The 25,379-nt window shown below is 40.1% G+C and overlaps 1 protein-coding gene and 1 non-coding gene across 2 annotated transcripts in view; both read right to left on the minus strand.

Moving 5' to 3' along the window:
• The window catches only part of DNAH3 (dynein axonemal heavy chain 3), a 241,660-nt gene that overhangs the window by 153,536 nt on the left and 62,745 nt on the right, over positions 1-25,379 (minus strand). The window contains exons 19-25 of the mRNA XM_065924469.1: positions 19,812-20,023; positions 15,938-16,029; positions 8,769-8,883; positions 6,002-6,118; positions 4,391-4,570; positions 3,578-3,714; positions 274-475 (exon numbers count right to left, since the gene is read on the minus strand). Coding sequence (XP_065780541.1) covers positions 274-475; positions 3,578-3,714; positions 4,391-4,570; positions 6,002-6,118; positions 8,769-8,883; positions 15,938-16,029; positions 19,812-20,023 — 1,055 coding nt within the window. The remainder of the gene's footprint in view (positions 1-273; positions 476-3,577; positions 3,715-4,390; positions 4,571-6,001; positions 6,119-8,768; positions 8,884-15,937; positions 16,030-19,811; positions 20,024-25,379) is intronic.
• On the minus strand, positions 3,082-3,153 carry TRNAC-GCA (transfer RNA cysteine (anticodon GCA)). Its single transcript has one exon. It is a non-coding gene; the product is annotated as a tRNA-Cys (tRNA).

Consider the following 25,379-nt stretch of genomic DNA (forward strand, 5'->3'; position numbering starts at 1 on the left):
GAACACTGGACTGGTTGCCATTTCCTTCTCCAGAGGATCTTCCTGATCCAGGGATCAAACCCACATCTCCTGTGTCTCTTGTATTGCTGGCAGATTCATTATCTGCTGAACCATCAGGGAATCCCCAAAGTTACCCCATCATCAAGCTGTGGAATCTAGATGTTCCATACTCAGTCTGAAACCAGAGTCTAAATGCTTAACCAACATATAATCTGCTTCTCTCTGTTTTGCTGTTATAAAGAAAAGAAATAAAAAATGGGTAAATGGAATTACTTTGGCTTGAACTGGGTAGATTTTCTGTTTGAATGGAACGATTTCTTTTTCTGAGCTGATCATGCCCACAATCTCCAGACTGTCTGTAAACTCCAGCTTGGCAATTCCTTCAAAGCACTTCTTCAAGTGTGGCTGCACCCGGAGAGGGTCCTTTGTCTCTGACAATATCTCCAGCAGCTCATCATTTGATAGGAAGAAGAACCTATTTCAAAGCAAAGCAAGATGGTTACTGGAATCTCTTCTAAGAGCTTCCCAACAAATTCCCAACAAAAATGATACTCCCCAACAGGTAGATGACACTCTAGTGAACACCAGTTACTTCTAGGGCCTTATCTAAGGCCAACTCCCCTTCACCATTTTTCATCTAGGGCATAGAGACTGGAGACCATTTTGACTCAGAGCAAAAAAAAAAAGAAAAAGATGAAAACTGGTATACGTGGATTTTATATGGCTGTGGGTGAGGAGTTGGTATCAGTTGAAAGACATCTAAACAGAGCAGTGGTTCTTAACCTTGTCTACAGCTTAGAATCATCTGCAGAGCTTAGGGGGAAAAAGTTTCAATGCCAAGGTTCCACTGCCCAGAGATTCCAATACTGATCTGGGATCTTATATTTTTAAAAATCCCTGCTGACTCTAATGTGCAATCAGTGGTGAGAACTACTAGGCAGGAGGAAAGAAAACTTCCTTATCTTTCCTTATTCTCAGAAAATGTTACAGGTGGAAAAATAAGTGCACATTAATAATGAGCCTATTTATGTGCAGAGGGCTTTATCATGTTTTATATTAGAGATAATAAGATAGCTTTACTCTCTTGCTTAGACCTTAAAGGCAGGGACAGAAAACTTTCAGAAAATGTGCTAGGGATTAACCTCTACAGTAACCACTAGGTTTTAAGTTCAGTAATGGAAAGGTCATATAAGGACAGTTTTCACTGTATGTATTGTTGTTCAGTTGCTATGTCATGTCCAACCCTCTGTGACCCTATGGGCTGCAGCATACCAGACTTTTCTATCCTTCACTATCTACAAAAAGGCCACAATATTCGTAACTTCTTTGTTCAAGAGATGAAGTCTGTTTTCACATCTCTTGAAACTTGGCTGGCTGAGTCCTGCTTTGGCCAATAGATTTTGGAAGATGTGAATTTGCACTAGTTTCAAGCTTAGACATCAAGAGGCCTTGAAGTTTCAACTCTTGCTGCTCTTGGGAACACTGCAACCATCACCATATGAATAAACCCAGGCTAGCCTTCTGGAGGTTGAAAGACATTTGGCCCAATTATCCTTGCTGCCCTGGTCAACAGGAAGCTAGCCACTAGACAAATGATTGAGGCCACGGACTGCCAGTTGACTGCGGTCAACATGAGTGAGCCCTGATGAGACCAGAGGAACTACCCAGCTGAGCTCTGCCTAGTTTTCCAACTCACAGAATTGTGAGCTCAGTAAACAGTTGCTGTTTTAAACTTCTAAGTTTGGAGGTGCTTGTTATGCAGCAAAGCAAATTAACACACTGTAACTGTAATATTGAATGGATAATTGAATTGATTGAAGTCTCTCAGTCATGTCCAACTCTTTGCGACCCCATGGACTATAGCCTACCAGGCTCCTCGGTCCATGGGATTTTCCAGGCAAGAGTACTGGAGTGGGTTGCCATTTCCTTCTCCAGGGGATCTTCCTGACCCAGGGATCGAACCTGGATCTCCCACATTGTAGGCAGACGCTTTACCATCTGAGCTTCCAGGGAAGCCCCCGAATGGATAGGAATAACTCAATAATTATTTGTTGGCTGGTTGACTAACTTATCTAATTAGGATGTCAATTTCTCCCACTCCCAAGTGAAATTCAAATAGGTGATCTCTATGGATTCATCATGTGTGATAATGAATAAGGCTCAATGGCCATAAGAGTAATAATTAGTATATTTGTATAATTTAAAACTAAAAATATTATTTAGCACTCTGTATTTTCAAGATAAAATTCATTTAAAACATGTGACTATCAAGAACATTTTCAAAGTCTTTTCTGAGAGTGCTTACTTTTATTCCATAAAAATACACAAAGAAATACTGATATTTTGTGTAGGTAGCTAATTAACTTAGGGAGAAGATGAAGCTCAGAGAATTTAAATAACTGAGTGTCTTATCCAGACTACTTGAATTTGTCCATTTACCAGTCTTATGCTTTTCAGCAAGTTTTATTTCCTCATTTGTAAAACTGGGGTAAAAACAATGTTAGCAACTTCATAGGATTATTGTAAGGGCTACATCAGGTAATATGTGTAAGCACTTAAAGTGGTGACCAGGCATATGGTAAATACTGTATTAATGTTGGCTATTATTCATATTTTTATTAGGAAAAACATTAGTGGGTATATGATTGGAAGCTCATATTTCAGAGGTTTCCTCTTAAAGTTTTGTGCTTCCAAGTCAAGGTTTTTTTCACTATGTGTGCTATATTTGTGTTATCCAACACTAAAGCCCTTACCCAAATGTGGCTATTTACCTTTAAAAAATTAATACTAAATAAACTAAAATTTTACTGTCTGAGTTACAGTAGCCACATTTCAAGTGCTGGATAGCCATATGTGGCTAATGACTCAAACTGAGGTCTGCTTAACTCCCAAGTCCAGGCTTTTGAGCACTACATCCCCCTAGTTGGGTGTATGACCACAATGGCTCCACTGGTGTCCATTCAAAAGTGAAGTTGCTCAGTCGCGTCCAACTCTTTGCGACCCCATGGACTGTAGCCCACCAGGCTCCTCCATCCATGAAATTTTCTAGCCAAGAGGACTGGAGTCCTTCTCCAGGGGATCTTCCCAACCTGGGGATCGAACCCAGGTCTCCTACATTGCAGGCAGATGCTTTACCATCTGAGCCACCAGGGAATCCCGGTGTCCATTCAACCTCACTTTAAATGGTGACTATGAAGACATGCCTTACCCCTGAGAGCTGTCTCTTGGGGAATGGAAAACCTCTAGAGAATATGAAATAGATGTGTGTGTGTGCTTAGTCGCTCAGTTGTATCCAACTCTTTGTGACACTATGGATGGTAGCCAGGCAGGTTCCTCTGTCCATGGGAATTCTCCAGGCAAGAATACTGAAGTGAGTTGCCATGCCCTCCTCCAGGAGATCTTCCCAACCCAGAGATTGAACCCAGGTATCCACACTGCAGGTGGATTCTTTACCGACTGAGCCATCAAAGAAGCTCGTGGAATAGATGAGTAGAAGCCAACTCTCAGTATAAAAAAAATGTAATTTTACCAATATATGGGTCAAGAGGGCAAATTCAAACAAGAGAATATTAGATACCTGGGAAAAAATAGTCTCTTCTTCTCCAAGTAATCATTCAGGCCTTTCTGGATGTCCTCCAACAGAAGGTTGGCTTCTTGAAGTCTCTCAGCCATCCGTGGCTGGTCCGCTGCCATCAAAACCCTGGTATCTTTCACCTGGGTTCCATAAAAAGGTGATAATCATCAAGGGGTTCCCAGATTCTGAGACTGATTACTGTAACGAGTGTGTGACTAGTGCATCAATTAATGACCCTCCTAGCCTAATCACCTCCTAATCCCACAAGGGTGACAGCTCATAACAATACCCTTTTGCTCTGGTCATGACTTAATGGGGTGGGGTTGAGCACCTAAAAGCAACAAAGACAATTATATTTTTATTACTGGGATTGTGGAATTCAGACCATGATATTCTATACTAGTCTGCTCTGGCCCCTTGAACATTTGTTAAATAACTGAGTAACTGAATATAGCGAATTATTTGAATTCTAAAATTATTCTCAATTTATAAGTTTTATTACATTATCCTGTAACAAATAAAGTCTTATATCTCATGAGGAATGGGAGCTAAGTTATCCAAATTTAAATAGTTAACTCTACGAAGTTGGGACTTCAAAAGGTCACTAATTTTAATATTTCCTATTCCCATGTTTGAATTTTTAATAATAACCAGAAATTTAAAAATTATAAAGATAATGAATTTGCAAAAATCAGCTTAGGTAAAATCTAGTTTACTTTTAGATTTCAAGGGACATGATAGGATTGTATAATGAGGAACATCTACATGGCATCCCACATTCCCGATGGTGAGATATGCTAGGGAGTGAAAACTCACAGCTTGGGACATAAGTGATTTCCAGTAATTATCAACGATGGCAAATTTCCTGCCCTCTTCTGGCATCTGGGCTATGATGTCCTCTGAACTGAAGATTGGTTCCAGGTACAGCCAAGTGACTTGGCACTTTAACCAGGCATCCAAAATTTCCTGCACACGAACTAGCTTTTCTTCCCATTTCTGCAAATTTAGCATTTCACATCGGAATCATTAACACGCCACTATGCATCACGGACCCACTGGCTAAACAAATGGATGCATTCATTAACTTATTCAGTCATTCATTTGTTCCACAAATACTTACTGAGTGACCCCTATGTCCTGGTCACTCTTCTAGGCTAAGTGGATACAGCAATGAAAGAAACAACAAGATTCCTTATCCTTACAGAGTTCCTAGTGGAATAATCACAACAACAACAACAATGCTGCTAATTAACTGAAATCATCAGCTCTGCTACAAGCTTTTTTAAAAAATTTACACTGGAAAGCATCCTGAAAGAGATAGTTAAAAAGTTAGGGTTCACCTTAACTTATTAAGGAATAATAAAAAAAAAAACAGGAATAATAAAAAGAATAATAAAAAAAAACAAGGAATAATTTTTTTAAAAGTTTAAAAAGGAATAATAATAATAATAAAAAAAGCCTAAAAAGGAATTTAAAAAATCCCGATTTTCAGGGTCATTTTAAAAAGCAACAATAACGATAATAGTTTTAAGGCTTACTCTGTGCCAAATGATGGTCCAAGTGCTTTATGTATGTGAAAACCAATTTAATCCAACAGATTCACAAGGGAGACATTATTATAAAACTTCCTTTACAGATGCAGAAACTGACATATTCAAGTAACTGGTCCAAAGTCACACAGCCAATAAGGGACAGAGTCAGAATTTGAACACAGACAGTTTGACTCGAGGCTATGTCCTTAGCCTATTCCACTTCTATAAACAGTGATCAAAGGAGGCTAACCTCCAGTGGTGTACATTCTAGATTTCGAAAACCGATAAGATACCTTCCAAAAGTATTTTTGTTTGGTGCACTCAAAACACTTATCTTCTCTTTTAGCAGACTGTTGCAAAAGCTCAGACTGCCAGACTGTTACAAAGGCTTACTTGGTTATTGCTTTCAGCCTTTATAAGCTTTCCTGGTGGCTTACTTGGTAAAGAGTCTGCCTACAACGTGGGAGATCCAGGTTCAGTCCCTGGGTGGGGAATATCCCCTGGAGAAGGAAATGGCAACTCACTTCAGTATTCTTGCCTAGAGAATTCCATGGACAGAGGAGCCTGGTTGGGCTACAGTTCATGGGATCACAAGTCGGACACGACTGAGTGACTAATACTTTCAGTCTTTTGTTGTTGCTGCTTTTTATCAAGAGAAAGTGGGTTTTCTTTTTAATTGAAGTTAAACATCTTTTAGGACTTCCTTGCAGTCCAGTGGTTAAGACTCCACGCTTCCACTACAGGGGGCATGGGTTAGATCCCTGGTTGGGGAGCTAACATTCTACATGCCTCATGGTATGGCCAAAAAGTAAAAACAAAACAAAAATATTCTGCTCCTCCAAGAAACCCAGAGCTAATGGGCCAACACAAAATATTCAATCTCATTTCCTCTTACCCGGCATTCAGTTTCTATTGGTTTGACAAATGGAGAGCCACACATGGTCTGGGTTTTTATCACGTGATCATCAAGTAACAGTTGAATGTCATCAACTGCACACAAGATGCTTGTATCCTGCAAATAAAAATGACCCACCCTGTTAAAATCACAAGACCTCTTTCCCACAACTTTTCATTCTGATCCCCAAAGGACTAACAGCTCACATCTCCACCTCTCTGGGACACTATGTCTTATAGGAGAGACAGTTTTCTATTTTCTACTTTGAAAATATTCTTAAAGACTTTTCTGCCTCCTTTGCAGAAATCAAATATGGTCCAAACTTAGATCTGCAACTAGTATCAGCTGCCTGGGGGAGAAAAAGTTCTGTCTTCTTCTCTGTGTTTCTGATTTTCTGTTCACTTGTTTTCCTGGCTCCCTCAGGTAGAATCAACTGCTAATCTGCTTAGATTAGGTTTGATTCCCAAACCATGTGCCCCAGGGCACTACAGCAAACAACTTCAGTTATTTTCAAGTAAAATACAAATATTTTCTTTTAATTTATATGTACTTTTTTCAGTTATTAAGTTGATGGGGCACAAATGTTTAAGTTGTCTGAACTAAGTTACTTCATAAGCAAAGTTGTTAAGTATTTCTTTTGGACTGGGGAAGGGAATCATTTTAAAAGTACTCAGATTAGCAAGGAGGCTCCATAGCTCAGTGGTTAGAGCACTGGTCTTGTAAAAGTACTCAGATACCAACAGCACCATGAACCAAGAAAGTTTGGGAACCTCTGACTAAATAATTATTTGGCGTATTTTACTAGTAGTTAGAGTTACTATGCCTTAAAAGTTAGCCCTTGTACATGGACTTTTCTTCTTGGGCTATGTAGCAAGCAAGCTGATAGGGGCTGTCCCCCTGTGGTAGGTCTGGTCTTAGTCTGTTTTCACTTCCTTCAGGCTTACATCTGGGTGGTTAATTTGGAGCTAGAATATATTCTCTCATCCACCTTTTACCAGTAGCTCTGTAGTGGGAGGTATGTCCAGCTATTTAATAAAGTGGTACCTTGATTCTCATTTGGCTGTTGACCATTGTCTATATTCAATCAAAAACTCTGAAGACTGGCCAGAAGTAACTGAGCTGTTATCAGGTTCCTCAGCTTAACTCCTCAACTCAGTCCCAAAGCCTCTAACTATCCAATCCAATCAGGTCACGTAACACCTTTTGTCCTGGTCTTGCTGGGAGAGGCCCCCAGTTCTCCCTTCCATTGACTTGTCTACAATTGTTAATCAAGTGAAATCACAGCATTGAGAGAAAGAGGAAAAGAAGTCACAAAGGATGACATGTAGCCTGGAGAGGGGGAAGTATGAGAGCCTTTAGGGTTTTAGTTCTCAACCCACACTGCACTTTAGAAAAGTCAGGGGTGCCTTAAAAATACAGAATCCCAAGCCAGAGTGATGCTGTGATTTATAGTAAGGCAGATATTTTGCCTCTGTCCCTGTTGTTGGCACAGCTCCTAAAACCCCTGGAATTTCCTAAGGGATGACAGAGATTTGGTTTTCTTAATGAGGTGGCTTTTGTACCACATCTAAGGTGAGGAGTTGGTTGTCAGGAGAGTCAGCCCTGTGATTAGAGGGTTGGAACTTTTAGTCTACCAACCTGTCTCTTGGCAGGGGAACGGGGATGGAGACTGAGTTCAATTACCAATGGCCAATGATTTGGTCAATTATGCCAAAGTAATGAAGACTTTGTAAAAACTCAAAAGGAGAGGGGTCAGAGAGCTTCTGAGTTGGTGAACATGAGATTTGGGTGAGTGGCATGCTCAGAAAGAGCACGGAAGTGCCACACCACTTCCCCATACCTTGCCCAGTTATTCCATCTAGCTGTTTCTGGGTCCTATATCCTTTTATAATAATCCAGTAATCTATTAAGTAAACTGTCTCTGAGTTCTAACAAATTAAATGAAGGTCCCAAGGAGGGACTTCCAATCTTCAGCTGGTCGGTCAGAAGCACAGGAGATAACCTGGGCTTGAGACTGGCATCTGAAGTCAGGGGTGAGGGGAACTGGCAGTCTTGTAGTCTTAACGTATGGAATCTCTGGGTAGATAGTGTCTACTTACAATTGAATTAAGTTGTAAGGCACCCAGCTGGTGTCATATACCGCATGGTAGTGTGGGAACCCTCCCCAGCCACTCCCAACACACGCACATTGGAATTGAGTGACCAGAAAGAGTACCAGAGTTGAGAAGCACTGCTTAAACAGCTGATGACCTGCAGTGTATGAGTTTCTGCCTGTTGCCTCACCTAAGCAGCAAGCCCTCCTTCCCATGGCTCACCCCAAGAGCAAGCCAGCCTCTGAAGATGGCTGAGCAAACCCTTCAGGTTTATGCACTCTATGAACTTATATATTTTCTAGAAGCGCCAGTGAAAAGAAAGTGTACAGCCTTGCTCTTCAAAATGTGGTCCAGAGACTTCAAAGCTGCTAAGACTAGACCTTAATTATCTTACCACAAAAAGGAAAGGATAGGCATGTGACATGATAGGGGTGTTAATGGTAATCATATTGGATGGTAATCAGTGCAATACATAAAAGTATTAAATCAACACGTTGTATACTTTAAACTTACAAGTGTTACATGTCAAATATGTATCAAGAAAAAATTTTAAGACAGATTAGAGATCCTTCTTCCTTGAGTTCTCTTGCAATTTTGAAATGAATCCCTTCTGTAATTTACTACATAATAAATGGGCTGCTCTCAGGGGGCTGAACTGTTGGACTGAGACTCACAGTGTCCCTGTACTTCACAAAGTTGAACGTCATGTTAACCCAGTCTAACTTCATTTTCTCCAAGTTTTTCTCCAGGGAGTACTCCTTACTGGCAGCTGCACCGATGGGTTCCAGTCTAAAGAGAAGACAGAGTGGTAGTAACATCAACAGAGGAGGCATCAAAAATACATCAAAGGAGGAATTTCAAGCTCAGCCATTAGAGAAATTTAAAAAGCCTTTAATTTTAACAAAAAGTTTACCATCCTACTCGAATATTTACCAGTTATCTGGTAAATAATGTTTTGCAGGGTATCTTTACCCTTGGCACTATTGACTTTGGGGGCTACATTAAAGGCTGAATTGTATCTCTCCAAAAGAAATCATATTGAAGTCTTAACCTCCAGTACCTCATAATGTGAGCTATCCCGTTTGGACATAAATAGTTCTTTGTGTGCTAAGTCACTTCAGTTGTGTTTGACTCTGTGTGACCCTATGGACTGCAGCCTGGCAGGCTCCTCTGTCCATGGGATTCTCCAGGCAAGAATACTGGAGTGGGCTTCCATGCCCTCCTCCAGGAAATCCTCCTGACCAGGGACTGAACCCACGTCTCTTATGTTTCTGCATTGGCAGGTGGGTTCTTTACCACTAGTGCCACCTGGGAAGCCCAAAAAAGTCTTTAAAGATGTAGTTAAATTAAAATAAGGTCATTAAGGTGGGTCCAATCTAATATGACTGGTATCATTTTTTAAAAAATTATTTATTTAGCTGGGTCAGGTCTTTAGTTGTGGCATCTTGGATCTTGGTTCTCCAACCACGGATTGAACCTGGGCCTCTTGCATTGGGAGTGTGAAGTGTTAGCCACTGGACCAATGACTGGTATCTTTATTAGAAGAGGAGATTAAGATATATACATAGACGGAAGATCATGTGAAGACACAGGGAGAAGGCAGTCATTGCAAGTTAAGGAGAGAGGCCTTAGAAGAAACCAAATCCCAGCCCTCAGTCCCCATTCCCTGCCCTCCCCCCCACCAAAAAAAAAAAAAAAAAAAAAAAACCCTTTGATTTTAGACTTCAAACCTACAATCATGAGAAAGTAAATTTGTGTTGTTTAAAACAATCGGACTATGGTATTTGTTATAGCAGCACTAGAAAACTAGTACAGGGAGATAATTCTTTGTTATGAGCAGTTGTCCTGAGCAGGCTGTTTAGTAGCATCCTTGGCCTCAACCCACTAGATACCAGTAGCTGACTGCCCTAGTCCTCACCCCTAGCCAGTTGCACCAACCAAAAATGTCTCCAGGTATTGCCAAGTATCCCCTGGGGGTGGGCATCCGCAGTTGAGAACCACTATTTTAAGCATTAAAACAAGACCTTTATCCCATTGTCATTTACTCCTTATTATTCTTATTTACTTCAGAATTATTGGGCTTCCCAGGTGGTACTAGTGGTAAAGAACCTGCCTGCCAGCACAGGAGACTTAAGAGACGCAGGTTCGATTTATTATTGACTTCTTATTCAGATCTTAGAACTTCTGCTAATTTATACAATGACTTTGTCTCCACTTTCTGTCCATACTTTTAAAAAACGTATCTGCTATTTTCCTGATGCATTGGGCCCATCCATGGAACAGCCCCTCTGTTCCATAGAAAGAGGGACATAGTGAGAGAAGGAGAAGATAAATTCCTGTCTTCTTCTTTCTGCAGGAGAGCTAAATCCAGGTGTGACTGAAGAACTGGGAAACAAAGTTTTTGGAGGGAAAAGGAGGGATTATTCTTTCTGCCTCAGCACTTTCATTGTATCCATCTGGTCTTTACTTACACTTTAGTAAACTGAAGCCCAGAGGAAGCAAGTGACATGTCCAAAACCACATACACAGCTGCAGAGTGCCAGAACCAGGTCTAGATACCAATTCCTCTGACTCCTAATCCAGTGTTTCTTCCTCCCCAACTATGTGCTTTCTGCCCTCTCTATCAGAGGAGCAATAGAATTGCTAACATGTGGTCAGCCAAACAGGGCAACTGAATTGAGCTGAAAACCCAAATTTAGCCTCATATAGGGAAGTAGAAGAGGCATGGATAATGCCAGATGAACACCTCAGCAGCACGGTCACCATCCTAAATGTGACCTTCTCAGGACACAACTAGAATGAGTGAGCATATAGAGTATAATAAAGGCAGGTGTCAACCCAGATGAGTATGGGACAAATAGACTGGAAGTATGGCTGTGACCAAGTCACTTGACAGGCCTTCAGTCCCCATCTGCCCATATCAAGGGTTTTGGTATAATTAAATAAGACAAAATGCTAGGAAATGTGCCTTATGACTTATGATTATGCAGATAATTGCAGGAAGGAATTAATAAGGTTGGCAGTCCATGAAGTATATCAAATTGACCTTATCCAAATGCACTGTTAGTCACTCAGTCATGTCTGACTCTTTGTGACCCCATGGACTGTAGCCTCCTCTGTTCATGGAATTCTCCAGGCAAGAATACTGGAGTGGGTAGCCATTCCCTCCTCCAGGAGATCTTCCCGACTCAGAGATCAAATCTGGGTCTCTGGCATTGCAGATTCTTATACTGTCTGAGCCACAGTTAGGAAGCCCCCTAACTGTGGGCTGTGATAAAATTACCTTAACTAGAGAGAGTGGGATATAGAGGGCACCACACCTCACTAATAGGTGGCAGCTGAGAACTTAGACATTAAGTCAGTTCAGGTAACATGCCTTATGTCATAATCCTCACAATAACTCTTGATCACCTAGCTACTCTTATTATTTCTATTTTACAGATAAGGAGACCAGGCACAGAGAGGTTAACAACTTGGCCAAGGCATTGCCACGTCTGGATTTGTCACAAATGAGCACAGTGGCAAGAAGCATGGCAGTATGCTGTGTATCAGCTCAGTCTCTGTCTCCGGAGGAGGGTTTATCTTTTCAGGCAGTAAAGAGAAACATTAAGGCTCTGAAGTCAGATAGCCTGGGCTCAGGTCTTGGTTCTTATGACCTCTGGATCATTACTTAATTTCTCTAATGAAGTCATTTTCTCATCTGTAAAACATGACTAAAATTAGCTAGAATATTAAGTTGTTGTGATGGATAAGTTGGCTAATGCATATAAAATACTCAGTGCAGCATAATTGTTCTTGAGCTGCTATTTCTTGGGAACATCTTCCTGGGGAAAATGAGGCCCTTTGATAAAATTACATAAACCTGGTAAAAATGCATGTGTCCAATCCCAAAGAAAGGCAATGCCAAAGAATGCTCAAACTACTGCACAACTGCACTCATCTCACATGCTAGTAAAGTAATGATCAAAATTCTCCATGCCAGGCTTCAGTAATACATGAACCATGAACTTCCAAATGTTCAAGCTGGTTTTAGAAAAGGCAGAGGAATCAGAGATCAAATTGCCAACATCCGCTGGATCATCAAAAAAGCAAGAGAGTTTCAGAAAAACATCTATTTCTGCTTTATTGACTATGCCAAAGCCTTTGACTGTGTGGATCACAATAAAATGTGGAAAATTCTGAAGGAGATGGGAATACCAGACCACCTGACGTGCTTCTTGAGAAGCCTGTATACCGGTCAGCAAGCAACAATTAGAACTGGATATCGAACAACAGACTGGTTCCAAACAGGAAAAGGAGTACGTTCAGGCTGTATACTGTCACCCTGCTTATTTAACTTATAGGCAGAGTACGTCATGTGAAACGCTGGGCTGGGGTAAGCACAAGCTGGAATCAAGATTGCCAGAAAAAATATCAATAACCTCAGATATGCAGATGACACCACCCTTATGGCAGAAAGTGAAGAAGAACTAAAAAGTCTCTTGATGAAAATCAAAGAGGAGAGTGAAAAAGTGGCTTAAAGCTCAACATTCAGAAAACTAAGATCATGGCATCTGGTCCCATCACTTCATGGGAAATAGATGGGGAAACAGTGGAAACAGTGGCTGACTTTATTTTTCGGGGCTCTAAAATCACTGCAGATGGTGATTGCAACCATGAAATTAAGAGACTCTTACTCCTTAGAAGGAAAGTTATGACTAACCTAGACAGCATATTAAAAAGCAGAGACATTACTTTGCCAACAAAGGTCCGTCTAGTCAAGGGTATGGTTTTTCCAGTGGTCATGTATGGATATGAGAGTTGGACTATAAAGAAAGCTGAGCGCTGAAGAATTGATGCTTTAGAACTGTGGTGTTGGAGAAGACTCTTGAGAGTCCCTTGGACTTCAAGGAGATCCAGCCAGTCCATCCTAAAAGAGATCAGTCCTGGGTGTTCATTGGAAGGACTGATGTTGAAGCTGAAACTCCAATACTTTGGCCACCTGATGTGAAGAGCTAACTCATTTGAAAAGACCCTGATGCTGGGAAAGATTGAGGGCGGGAGGAGAAGGGGACGACAGAGGATGAGATGATTGGATGGCATTACCGACTCAATGGACATGGGTTTGGGTGGACTCCGGCAGTTGGTGATGGACAGGGAGGGCTGGCGTGCTGTGGTTCATGGGGTTGCAAAGAGTTGGACATGACTGAGCGACTGAACTGAACTGAACTGAACTTGTATGATATTGCTTATAAGTGGAATCTAAAACAATGGTACAAATGAACTTACTTACAAAACAGAAACAGAGTCACAGATTTAGAAATCAATCTTATGATTACCAGAGGGAAAAGGGGATAAATTGGGAGATTGGGATATACACACTATTATATGTAAAATAGCTAGTAAGAACCTACTGTATAGCACAGGAAACTCAATATTCTGTAATTACCTATATAGGAAAAGAATCTAGAACACAGTGGATGTATGTGTAATATAACTGATTCACTTTGCTGAATCAGAAAGTACTACAGCAGAAAGTAACACAACATTGTAAATCAACTATTCTCCAATAAAAACATAAAAAGCAAAGCATGTGCCTCTAGGCTTGCTCCTTACAAAGGGATAGTAGTGGTGGTATTGGGGAGTTATCAGAGCATTCGAGTGGCAGATAGATTTGGGGGCCTGGAAGGACCTTAGATTAGACTTGTTCTGACCCAGTCTGAAGGAGGAGCTTTCAAATTCTAGCAAGCATCATTATCGCTAGAGCAGCACTGTCCATTTGAAATATAACATGAGCCACATAAGTTATTTCAAAGTTTCTGGTACCCAATTCAACACAAGTTAAAAAGAAACTATTTTATTTAACTTAAGAAATCAAGATTGCCAGGAGAAATATCAATAATCTCAGATATGCAGATGAGACCACCTTAAAGGCAGAAAGTGAAGATGAACTAAAAGCCTCTTGATGAAGGTGAAAGAGGAGAATGAAGAAACTGGCTTAAAACTCAACATTCAAAAAACTAAGATTATAGCATCCGGTCCCATCACTTCATGGCAAATAGATGGGGAAACAGTGGAAACAGTGACAGGCTTTATTTTCATGGGCTCCAAAATCACTGTGGATGGTGACTCAGCCATGACATTAAGAGACATTTGCTCCTTGGAAGAAAGGCTATGATGAACCTGCACAGAGATTTAAAAAGCAGAGACATAACTTTGCTGACAAAGGTCTGTCTAGTCAAAGCTAAGATTTTTCCAGTAGTCCTGTATGGATGTGAGAGTTGGACCATACAAAAGGCTGAGCATCAAAGAATTGATGTTTTCGAGCTGTGGTGCTGGAGAAGACTCTGGAGGGTCCCTTGGACAGCAAGGAGATCAAACAAGTCAATCCTGAAGGAAATCAGTCCTCAATATTCATTGGAAGGATTGATGCTAAAGCTGAAGCTCCAATACTTTGGCTACTTGATGCAAAGAGCTGACTGATTGGAAAAGATCCTGATCCTGGGAAAGATGGCAGGCAAGAGAAGAAGCAGGTGACAGAGGATGAGATAGTTGGCTGGCATCACTGACTCAGTGGACGTGGGTTTGAGCAAACTCTGGGAGACAGTGGAGGACAGGGAAGCCTGGCGTGCTGCAGTCCATGGGGTCGCAAAGAGTCAGACATGACTGAGCAACTGAACAACAACAACAATAAACCCCAAATATTATAATTTCAACACATAATCACTATTTAAAATAGGTATTTTGCTTTTTTTTCCTTAATAAATCTTTGGAGTCCAGCCTATATTTACACACTCAGTGCATCAAATTCAGAATAGCTACATTTCAAAGGATGCGAGGCCACATGTAGCAAGCTGCTCCTGTACTGCACAGCACTGACCTGGAGGATTTGTTAAAACACAGATTGGGGAAAAAAAAAAAAAAAAGCACAGATTGCAGTGCTTGCCCCCTGAATTTCTGACTGAACAAACTGGGGTGGCACCTGAGAATGTGCACTTCTAACAAGCTCACTGGTGACGCTGATGCAGCTGGACTGGGGTCCCAGTCTGAGAACCATGTGTGTTGAGTGAGCCCAAACCCAGTTGCATAACAGGGTCTTTAGTCTCAGGAACACATCACCCCACCCATCACCCTGAAGGACGTATGGAAAAACAAACAGGGTTCTGAGACTCTCTGGTCATAAAAACAGCAGTTCCAATAGTACAAATTCTCACATGCACACTCCAGGGGCATTTGGAGGAGAGAAAGCAAGTGAAGAGATCTCTCATTTGACCATATTTCATTTAGCGCAGACAGCCTCTCCTGTTTGTTGCTGTTGTTTGTTTAACAAGGAGAAAACTGAGGCCCAGAAAGGTTCTATGGTCTTGCCCAAAGTCTAGCTGGACTTGGAGCTCAGGTTCAAAGAGCTCTTTAAAAAATTTTATTTTTGAAATAGAATCTCTAACTCAATTTTCTAGTCATAATCTGACATCAACTCTGCAACTGGAGGGACTTCCCTAGGTGGTCCAGTGGCTAAGACTCTGCGCTTCCAATGCAAGGGGCTGGGTTCGATGTCTGGTCAGGGAACTAGATCCCACATGATGCAACTAAGAGTGTGCATGCTGCAACTAAAGATCCCACATGCCACAACGAAGATCAAAGATCCTACAACTAAGACCCTGCACAGCCAAATAAATAAATATTGAACAAAAAACAGAAACTCCACAGCTGGAGATGAAAGCTTCACCAGCTGCTAGTCAGCTGAAATAGAGGTTATCCTAAACCAGAATGAGAAATGTAGCCTGCTATATGGCCACTGAGTCACACAACTGTAGGAAATTATAGATACCTTGACCAAAAGACTTTCTGAAAGGAGAAGTCTTACTTTTCAATGAATTTGCCAAATCCAAATTCCAGCATATTTGAGAGACAAGTCGTTTCAGTGGGCTTTATTTCATAGCCAACAATCTCACTGATCTGCAAAGAGAAAAAAACAAGTGTGTATTGCCTAAATTAGTGATGTTCGGTAGACTTCTTGTGATGGCTGAAATGTTCTATAGCTGTGCTGTCTTGCGCAGGAGCCACCAGTCACATTCAGCTGGTGAACCCTGAGATGGTGGCTAATGTGACTGAGGAACTGATTTTCAAATTTTATTTAATTTTACTCACTTATGTTTAAATAGCTGAGTGTAGCAAGTGGCTATCGAATTGGATGGTGCAGGTACAAGGATCTGGGAGGCAGCCTAGGGCCCCGCCTGCATTGTGTCTGGTCTACTGGGGGTTGTTCTCCCACCAGAACTTGGCATAATGCTAACATGTGGGCACCTTACAGGTCCCACACTACCTAATTGTCCTCACAACTAGGTCTGGTTTTGGGCTCCCAGGCAGTGAACCAGAGCAAAATGTGGTTCATGCTCAGAAGCTGCTGGATATGCTGAATAAAAGGAGGAAGTCATGAGGACATGGGACGGGCAGATTCCCAAATTCTGTGATCTGAGGTTGCTGGGAAAGAGGAAAATCTTCCTTCCAACTCTGTGTACTAACTGATTGGAAATGTTAGCACTTGTTATGCCCATTCCTTTGGTGTAAATATGGCCCAACCTTATCTTTTAAGTGAAAATATCCCTGTGAACAGTCTTTGATGAAGTCTCTCATGGTCTTTGAACATTTTTATAGAGATTGAGAGATCTGGGCAGCATGAGGGTTATGTGTGCTCAAGAAGAACACGTGGGTTGGGGAAATGAAGCTCTGTAAAAAACCTTCCCTATTGCCCAGTTTTGTATCTGTCCAGCTCCAGTAGGACTAAAGAATATCAGAGCAGGAAGGGATATGAAAGTTGCATAAGGTTCTGCTTATTCAGCCCTGTGTCCCTGGGGCCTGGAATGTAGCATCAGTAACCACTTGTGGAATGAAAGCATGAGTGAATCACCCAATTCAAACAGCTTCCAATCTGGGTTCTGAGATCACCTGGAGGACCACTGAGGTAACAGAAATAACAAAAGCAACATCACTGAGGGCTTACTATGTGATAGGCACTGTTGTAAGAGCTTTATGTACTTCCTTCATTCTCCCAACAAGGTGAGAAAGGTACTAATACATTATTATTCCCATTTTACGTAAAAGGAAACCGAGACAAAGAAATTAAGTATCTTGTTTATGACCATTTAGCTAATAGATCATAATAATAGATCAAAATAGCCATTTCAGAATTGGGACTTGGATCTAATTCTGATGCCAAATCTCTCATCCACCATACATCAGTGTTTCCTATAGGTCTTCTAGGTATAGTTGTACAGATTATATACTGCATAACTCTAGAAAGTACAATTCAAACTGCAGGGCACAAATATAGCATTCCCTCAAGAACAAACTGCACAATTGTTTCTGGTGGCTCTGGGCTCTCATTTATTCTCTAATTCTGCAAGTATAACTTTAGAACATTACATTATCTCTAGGGTTAAATGACATAACTGTGCAAAGCACTTGGCATAGCACTTGGCCTATGAGAGACTCAGAGATTCGCAGTTTTATTTTTAAATTGCTTTTGTTAATTATATAGATTAAAAAGGCATCTGGTTTTCTAATTCTAAGAGCCTGAAGTTAAACTATCAAACATGTAGCCACTAACCCCCTGTAGTTATTGAGAACTTGAAATGCAACTAATTCATATCGAAATGTGATGGAGTTTTATAAAAGTATGCCATATTTCAAAGAGAGATCACATTTACATTTTTATATTGATTATCTACTGAACTAATGATGTTTTAGACATGTTTGGTTAAACATATTCACAATTTATTTCACCTGTTTATACTTTTAAAAATGTGCCTACTAGAAACTTCAAAATTAAATGCATGCTTATTATTTCCATTGGGCAGCAGCATCCTAAAGAGTCAGCTTTGGTACATATCAGAGCAGCGTTACCTGTTCTATCCTGTTTTAAACCCCAGTAGCAATAAAGTCTACGTTTCAAACATGGAGACTAGCCTTTCTTGCTTAAGTTCTGGAAAATGGTCAGAAATCTCAAAACAACCACCTCACAGCCCTAGAAAATCCATTTTGTAGCCTTGAGAGCTACAGATGGTAAAGCCTACAGAACCCCCACCAGAGCCAAATCCGTGAACAAGGATCTCCTAAGTTGGCACTGAGAATTAGAACTGAGAATGCTTCCTCCAGTGACCATGGAGAAATTTATTGTTCTTCAAAGGATTGTTGGGAAGATGAAATGAGAGAATCCACATAAAGTATATAACAGTACTCAGTACATAGTTGGTACTCAGTACACTTTTGCTATTACTGTTATTATTTTAATTCCAGGGAATTTCTCCCCCAATATGTCCATCTAAGTGGCTTATAAGTGAGAATTATTAATGTCTAGGAATGGTTGGGGTTTTTAAAGTGCCCAACTATGAGAACACTATCATCACAGGGGAAGAGGCAGATGGAGAGAGGAAGGCTTTCTGAGCCTCCCCTGTAGCACTGTTTAAATGCCATTGATGAGGATACTTTTTATAATGCGGTCTCATGGAGAGACCTAGCACTGCTGGAGCCCATCTGGCTACCTTACTCTCTAAATGGGTCAAAGTTCTAGGCAGGTTAGACCCACAGGGAGAGGCACCCATGAGTACCGAGTGAAGCAGCTGTCCCTGTAAAGATCCCTCTGCTAAGGCAGTTTAAGAACCAAAGTCTACCAGATGTCTTCACTCTGTTCTCTACGTCCTATGCTTATGTCTTGAATTTCAGTATTCTTAGTAAGGGTGCTCTCAGACTGCTTCTAGAGACACTGTCCCTGGTCTTGTGCATGGTTTTCAGAGAGAGAATTTCAGGCCCAGTCAGGGAGGGATCTGTGTAGGGAGAGCCAGTCTCCTCTCCGCCTCCACACAGTGCAACTCCCTGGTGGAAGATGTTTCAAGGCCATTGCTAGCTCTTGAATGTGATGATTATTTTAGAAACACAGTGAGTTTCCTTTTTTCTTATTAGTATTCACACCACATTTGTCACCCTCACACTTGATTGCTTGTAAAAATCCCATCGTTTTCAGGGAGAATATTTATTATTCTCATTTATGGACTCAAAAGGGCTGAAGGAAACAGTGCAAAATTATCTCTGAACATAGTCTGCTGGATGATGAAGCTGAAGTAGGAATCATTTGGCATCGTTAGAATCCTCCAGAGATAGACTTTCTCTTTTGTGTAGCCTAGGTCAAGGAACAAATCCAGGCCCCTCTCATTGTAATTCGAGACCCTTATCATCTTTTGGGGATTCCCAGGTGGTGCTAGTGGTAAAGAATTTGCCTGCCAATGCAGGAGACAAAAGAGACATGGATTCGACTCCTGGGACAGAAAGATCCCCTGGAGTAGGAAATGGCAACCCACTTCAGTATTCTTGCATGGAAAATTCCATGGACAAGGGAGCTCTGTGGGTTACAGTCCATTGGGCCCCAAAGAGTCGGACACAACTGAGCAACTGAGCATTATTGTCTTTAGGACCCTGAGCTTAGGAAAGCAGATAAGGAGAGATTTGTGGCCACTAGCTGGACTAATACTCAACCACCAGCAATGGGGTCCCCAAAGAAAAGGATCAGCCTGTTCACGTGGAGAGGCAGGAAGGGTATCACTGCCTTTACTACTCTCTTGGCCTCAAGTAGATAGATTCTCCTTTCAGAAAGAAGAATTTTGCCCCATTAATGGGTCCTGCCTTCCAAAGGGCTATCGGGACCAGAAATGGGCTGGGCTGGTGGAGGGGGCAGGGACAAGGACCTGCTGCCAGTGCCGGTCTTTCATTCCTGGGTTGCAGGAAATGGTGAGGATAGGGATGTGCTGCTTGAATTTATCAATCTTGATTTTCACATTCTCTGCTAAGCGCCTTGGTGCAGGCATGTCTGCTAAGGTCTTGGTCAATTTGTATATTGTCCTCCACATATTCCCTATTTCTTCTGCGATTTCCTCAGCATTCAGCAGAAAGAGGGGTCCTGAAATAGAAAAGATGGGTGGGAGGAAGGTCAGATCACCAAATAGTGTTAATCACATGTACCTTAATCCTCTGAATTTAGACTTGTGTCTATGGTATGACTTTGTTAATAAGCACAAGATTTGGAGTGAAGCCTTGGGCATACTGATTGAACTTTTCTAAGCCTCAGTAGCCTGACCTGGGACACAGCGATAATAACGGGTACCTTGGAGGTACTTTGGAGGGTAGCTGTAAAAATTATAGCAGACAAGTAAAGTGGCTAATATAATGCCTGGCATAGAATGTTAGGATGGAAGCAATTGTTAGTTTAAGTTGTAGGTCCTATTACAGAAGTATCAAAAGGTGTTCCACAAATGCTGTGAAATATTAACAACTGGAGAATGTGGGGGAATAGGGACATGGGAGTTAACTGTACAGTTCTGACAGATTTTATGCAAGGTTAAAATTATTTAAAAATAGATATTATTTAAAGCAGGAAGTGACATCTCTTTAAAAAAAAACTTTGCCAAAACATTCACTTTCTTCTCCTTTTCTTTCACAGGTATCTTTTAACATTTGGGTTTCACATTCGGTCTTTCCACGCTGCTGCTTTCTTCTCCTTTGATATTTCAAATGAGTATTAACTCATATTATGATGTTGCTAATTAACTCAAAAACACTTTCCTTTCAGGGCTGCTGAGACTAAAAATAGATTCATTCATATAACTTCATTAATAAATAACACTTTATCAGCCCACATAATTCTGTTAAGTAATAGAATATTAAAATTTTTTTAAAAGAAGGAAAAAATGCATATTTCTTTATATATATATATAAAGATGCAATATATAAAAAGAATCATACACCATGTTTAAGTGAAGTTTATCAGCAGAATGCAAGGTTGATTTAACATTTGAAAATCAAGCAATGTAATATATGACATTAACAGTCGAAAGAAGGAAAATCACATGATAATGTAAATTGAAGCAGAAAAAGCATTTGACAAAGTCCAATATCCATTCATGATAAAAATCTCTAAACAAACTAGGAATAGAAGGGAATGTCCATAGCCTGATACAGAGCATCTATGAAAACCTACACTATCATTACATTTTTATACATATTAAGTATATACAGCTTTTTATATGTCATTCATACTACAAAAAAGTGGTTCAAAAAAATAAAAGCAAAAAACCCATTACAATTAATGATGAAAGATGGAATACTTTCTCCCTTACATTGGAAATGAGGCAAGAATTTTTATTCTCATAACTTAATAACAGAAAAGATAGTTGGAAAAATCCCCAAATAGTTGGGAAATTAAACTACATACTTCTAAATAACATGTGGTCAAAAAAGAAATATCAACAGAAGTTTTAAAATATTTTGAGGTAAATGAAAATAAAAATTAACATCAAAAGTTGTGAGATGTCACAGCCATTATAATATTCAGTGAAAAGCCTTCCTACTAAAATCTGGAACAAGACAAAGATGTCCATTTTTACCACTTTTATGCAACATAATATTAGAAGTCCTAGGCATAGCAATCAGACAAGAAAAATAAAAATAAAAGGTATCCAGATTGGAAGGGAAGAGGTCAAACTGTCATTATATGGAAGATGACATGATACTCTATATAGAAAAGCCTAAAGATTCCACACAAAAGCTACTAGAACTGAAAAATGAATTCAGCAAGGTAGCAGGATATAAGATTAACATACAGAAATTGGTTGCATTTCTTTATACTAAAAATGAAATATCAGGAAAGGAATGTTAAAATCTTTTAAAATCTCATCCAGAAAAAATAAGATATGTAGGAATAAACCTGACCAAGAAGGTGAAAGACTAAGAACTACAAAACATTCATAAAGGAAACTGAAGATGATTCAAAGAAATGGAAATTTATCTCATGCTCTTGGACTGAAAGAAGCTAAAATGGCCATACTATCCAAAGCAATCTATAGATTAAACATGATTTCTATCAAATTACCCATAACCTTTTATCCCCACAGAACTACAACAAATAATACTAAAATTTATATAGAACCACAAAAGACTCAGAATTGGCAAAGAAATCCTGAGGAAAAGGAATAAGGTGGGACACAACCCTTCCAGACTACAGACAATACTACAAAGTTACTGTAATGAAAACAGCATGATTCTTGGCACAGAAATGACATAGATCAATGGAACATAACAGAGATCTCAGAAATAAACCCATACACATATGGTCAATTAATCTTCAACAAAAGAGGCAAGAACACACAATGGAAAAAAGACAATCTCTTCAGCAAGTGCTGTTGGGAAAGTTGGAGAGCCACATGTAAATAAATGAAGTTAGAAAACACCTTCACACCATACACAAAAATAAACTCAAAACGGCTTAAAGACTTAAGATATATGACACTATAAAATTCCCAGAAGAGAACATAGGCAAAATGTTCTCTAACATAAATTGTACAAAAGTTTCATTTGTCTCCCAAGGCAATAGAAATATTAGTAAAAGCAACAATAAACAAATGGAGCCTAATCAAACTTACAAACTTTTGTATAGCAAAGGAAACCATAACAAATTATTGACAAGGGCTTAATTTCCAAAGCATACATACAGCTCATACAACTCAACAACAAAAAACCAAACAACCCAATCAAAAAATGGACAGAAGAACTAAATAGGTATTTCTCCAAAGACACACAGATGTCCAAAATGTACATGAAAAGAAGCTCAATATCGTTAATTATTAGAGAAATGCAAATTAAAACTATAATGAGGTACCACCTCAACTGTCAGAATGGCCATCATTAAAAATCTACAAATAATAAATACTGGAGAGGGTATGGAGAAAAGACAACCCTCCTACATGTCCATCAACAGATGAGTGGATAAAGAAGATATGGTACACATACATAATGCAATATTACTCAGCCATAAAAAGGAACGAAATAGTGCATTTTGTAGCAACATGATGGACATACAGATTATCATAGTAAATGAAGTAAGTCAGAAAGAGAAAGACATTTAGGTTTTTTCCATTACTTGGCTATTGTGAATAGTGCTGCTATGAATACATGGATTACAGGAGTACATGGATCATTTTGAAATATAGTTTTGTCTGGATACACACTCAGGAGTAGAATTGTTCAATCATATGACAACACTTTTTTTTCTTTATTACTTTGCCAACAAAGGTCCGTCTAGTCAAAGCCATGGTTTTTCCAGTAATCATGTATGGATGTGAGAGTTGGACTATAAAGAACGCTGAGCACTGAAGAATTGATGCTTTTGAACTGTGGTGTTGGAGAAGACTCTTGAGAGTCCCTTGGACTGCAAGGAGCTCCAACCAGTCCATCCTAAAGGAGATCAGTCCTTAATATTCATTGGAAGGACTGATGCTGAAGCTGAAACTCCAATACTTTGGCTACCTGATGGGAAGAATTGACTCACTGGAAAAGACTCTGATGCTGAGAAAGATTGAGGGTGGGTGGAAAAGGGGACAACAGAGGATGAGATGGTTGGATGGCATCACTGCCTCAATGGACATAAGTTTCAGTAAACTCCGGGAGTTGATGGACAGGGAGGCCTGGTGTGCTGCAGTCCACAGGGTTGCAAAGAGTCGGACATGACCAGGTGACTGAACTGACTGACTGACTGATGACAACTCTAGTTTTCATTTTTTGAGGAATCTCCAAGCTGTTTTCCATAATGGCTATACCAATATACATTCCCACCAACAAAGCAGGATCAGTTCAGTTCAGTTACTCAGTCGTGTCCGACTCTGTGATGCCATGGACTATAGCACGCCAGGCTTCTCTATCCATCACCAGCTCCCGTAGCTTGCTCAAACTCATGTCCATTGAGTCGATGATGCCATCTAACCTCCAACCATCTCATCCTCTGTTGTCCCCTTCTCCTCCTGCCTTCAATCTTTCCCAGCATCAGGGTCTTTTCCAATGAGTCAGTTCTTTGCATCAGGTGGCCAAAGTATTGGAGCTTCAGCTTCAGCATCAGTCCTTCCAATATTCAGGGCTGATTTCCTTTATGATTGACTGGTTTGATCTCCTTGCAGTCCAAAGGAATCTTTTTTTTTTTTTTTGAAGGGGAAAAAACATGTTCATCTCAGTTAATAGAAAAAACAGTTGAAAAAATTAAACACCTTTTCATGCTAAAATCACCTGACAAATTACATTTGAGGGACATTATCATGACATAATAATGCCATACATGTAAAACCCATAGCCAACATCACAGTCATTGGTGAAACATGGAAAATCTTTCCTTTGACTTCAGGAAGCATGTAAGAATACTGGGTTTTACCACTTCTAAGCAATAGTACTTGTAGTTTTAGACATGGCTGTCAGCAAAGACATATAACAAAATAAGTTGAATTAATGCATAAATCACCAACATTCAAATATGAAAAATGGAAGTAGAATTATCTATGTTCACATGTGACATGATTTCATAAGTAAAAATCCTAAGGGTGCCACAAAAATGTTACAAATAATAAATGAATTCAGCAAAGTAACATGGTACAAAAATTAACACTGAAATTCACTTGCATTTCTGTACAGTAATAGGATCAGTTTGGAAAGGAAATTAAGAAAACGACCGCATTTACAAATACATTAGAAAGAATAAATTACTGAGTTTCCCTGGGGGCTCAGATGGTAAAGAATCCGCCTGCAATGCGGGAGACCTGAGTTTGACCCCTGGGCTGGGAAGATCCCCTGGAGGAGGGCATGGCCACCCACTGCAGTATTCTTGCCTGGAGAACCCCCATGGACAGGGGAGCCTGGTGGGCTGCAGTCCATGGGGTCGCAGAGAGTTGGACATGACTGAACAACTAAGCACAGCACTGAGTAGTTCACTGAGGAGGTGACGATCTGCACAGTGAAACCTTCCAAACGCTGCAAATAAAGTGTGTGACACAAACTCCATTTTCATGGATTATATTTACCACTGTTAAGATTTCAATATCAGTCCCTGTAATATACAATTGCAACTCAATCCCTATCAAAACCCCACAGAAATAAAAAACCCATCCAAAATAAAAAACCTATCCTAAAATTCACTACTTAACTCATTAAAATTCACTAATTAATACCTAATTAATGCCCAAACTGCCAACCAATTTTGAGCAAGAAAAACAAAGTGGGAGGACACACATTCCTTGATTTCAACATTATCACAAAGTTACAGTAATCACAACAGTCTGGTACTGTCATAAAGATAAAATTATAAAACAATGGAAAAGAATTCAGAGCCCAGCAAAACCTTCACATATATGGTCAAATGATTTTTGACAAAAGTAGTTAAGATCATTCAATGGGGGAAAGACAGTATTCCCCAAAACGTTGCTGGGAGAACTTGATATCCA

The sequence above is a fragment of the Muntiacus reevesi genome, chromosome 2 (genome assembly GCF_963930625.1).
Source record: "Muntiacus reevesi chromosome 2, mMunRee1.1, whole genome shotgun sequence".
NCBI lineage: Eukaryota > Metazoa > Chordata > Mammalia > Artiodactyla > Cervidae > Muntiacus > Muntiacus reevesi.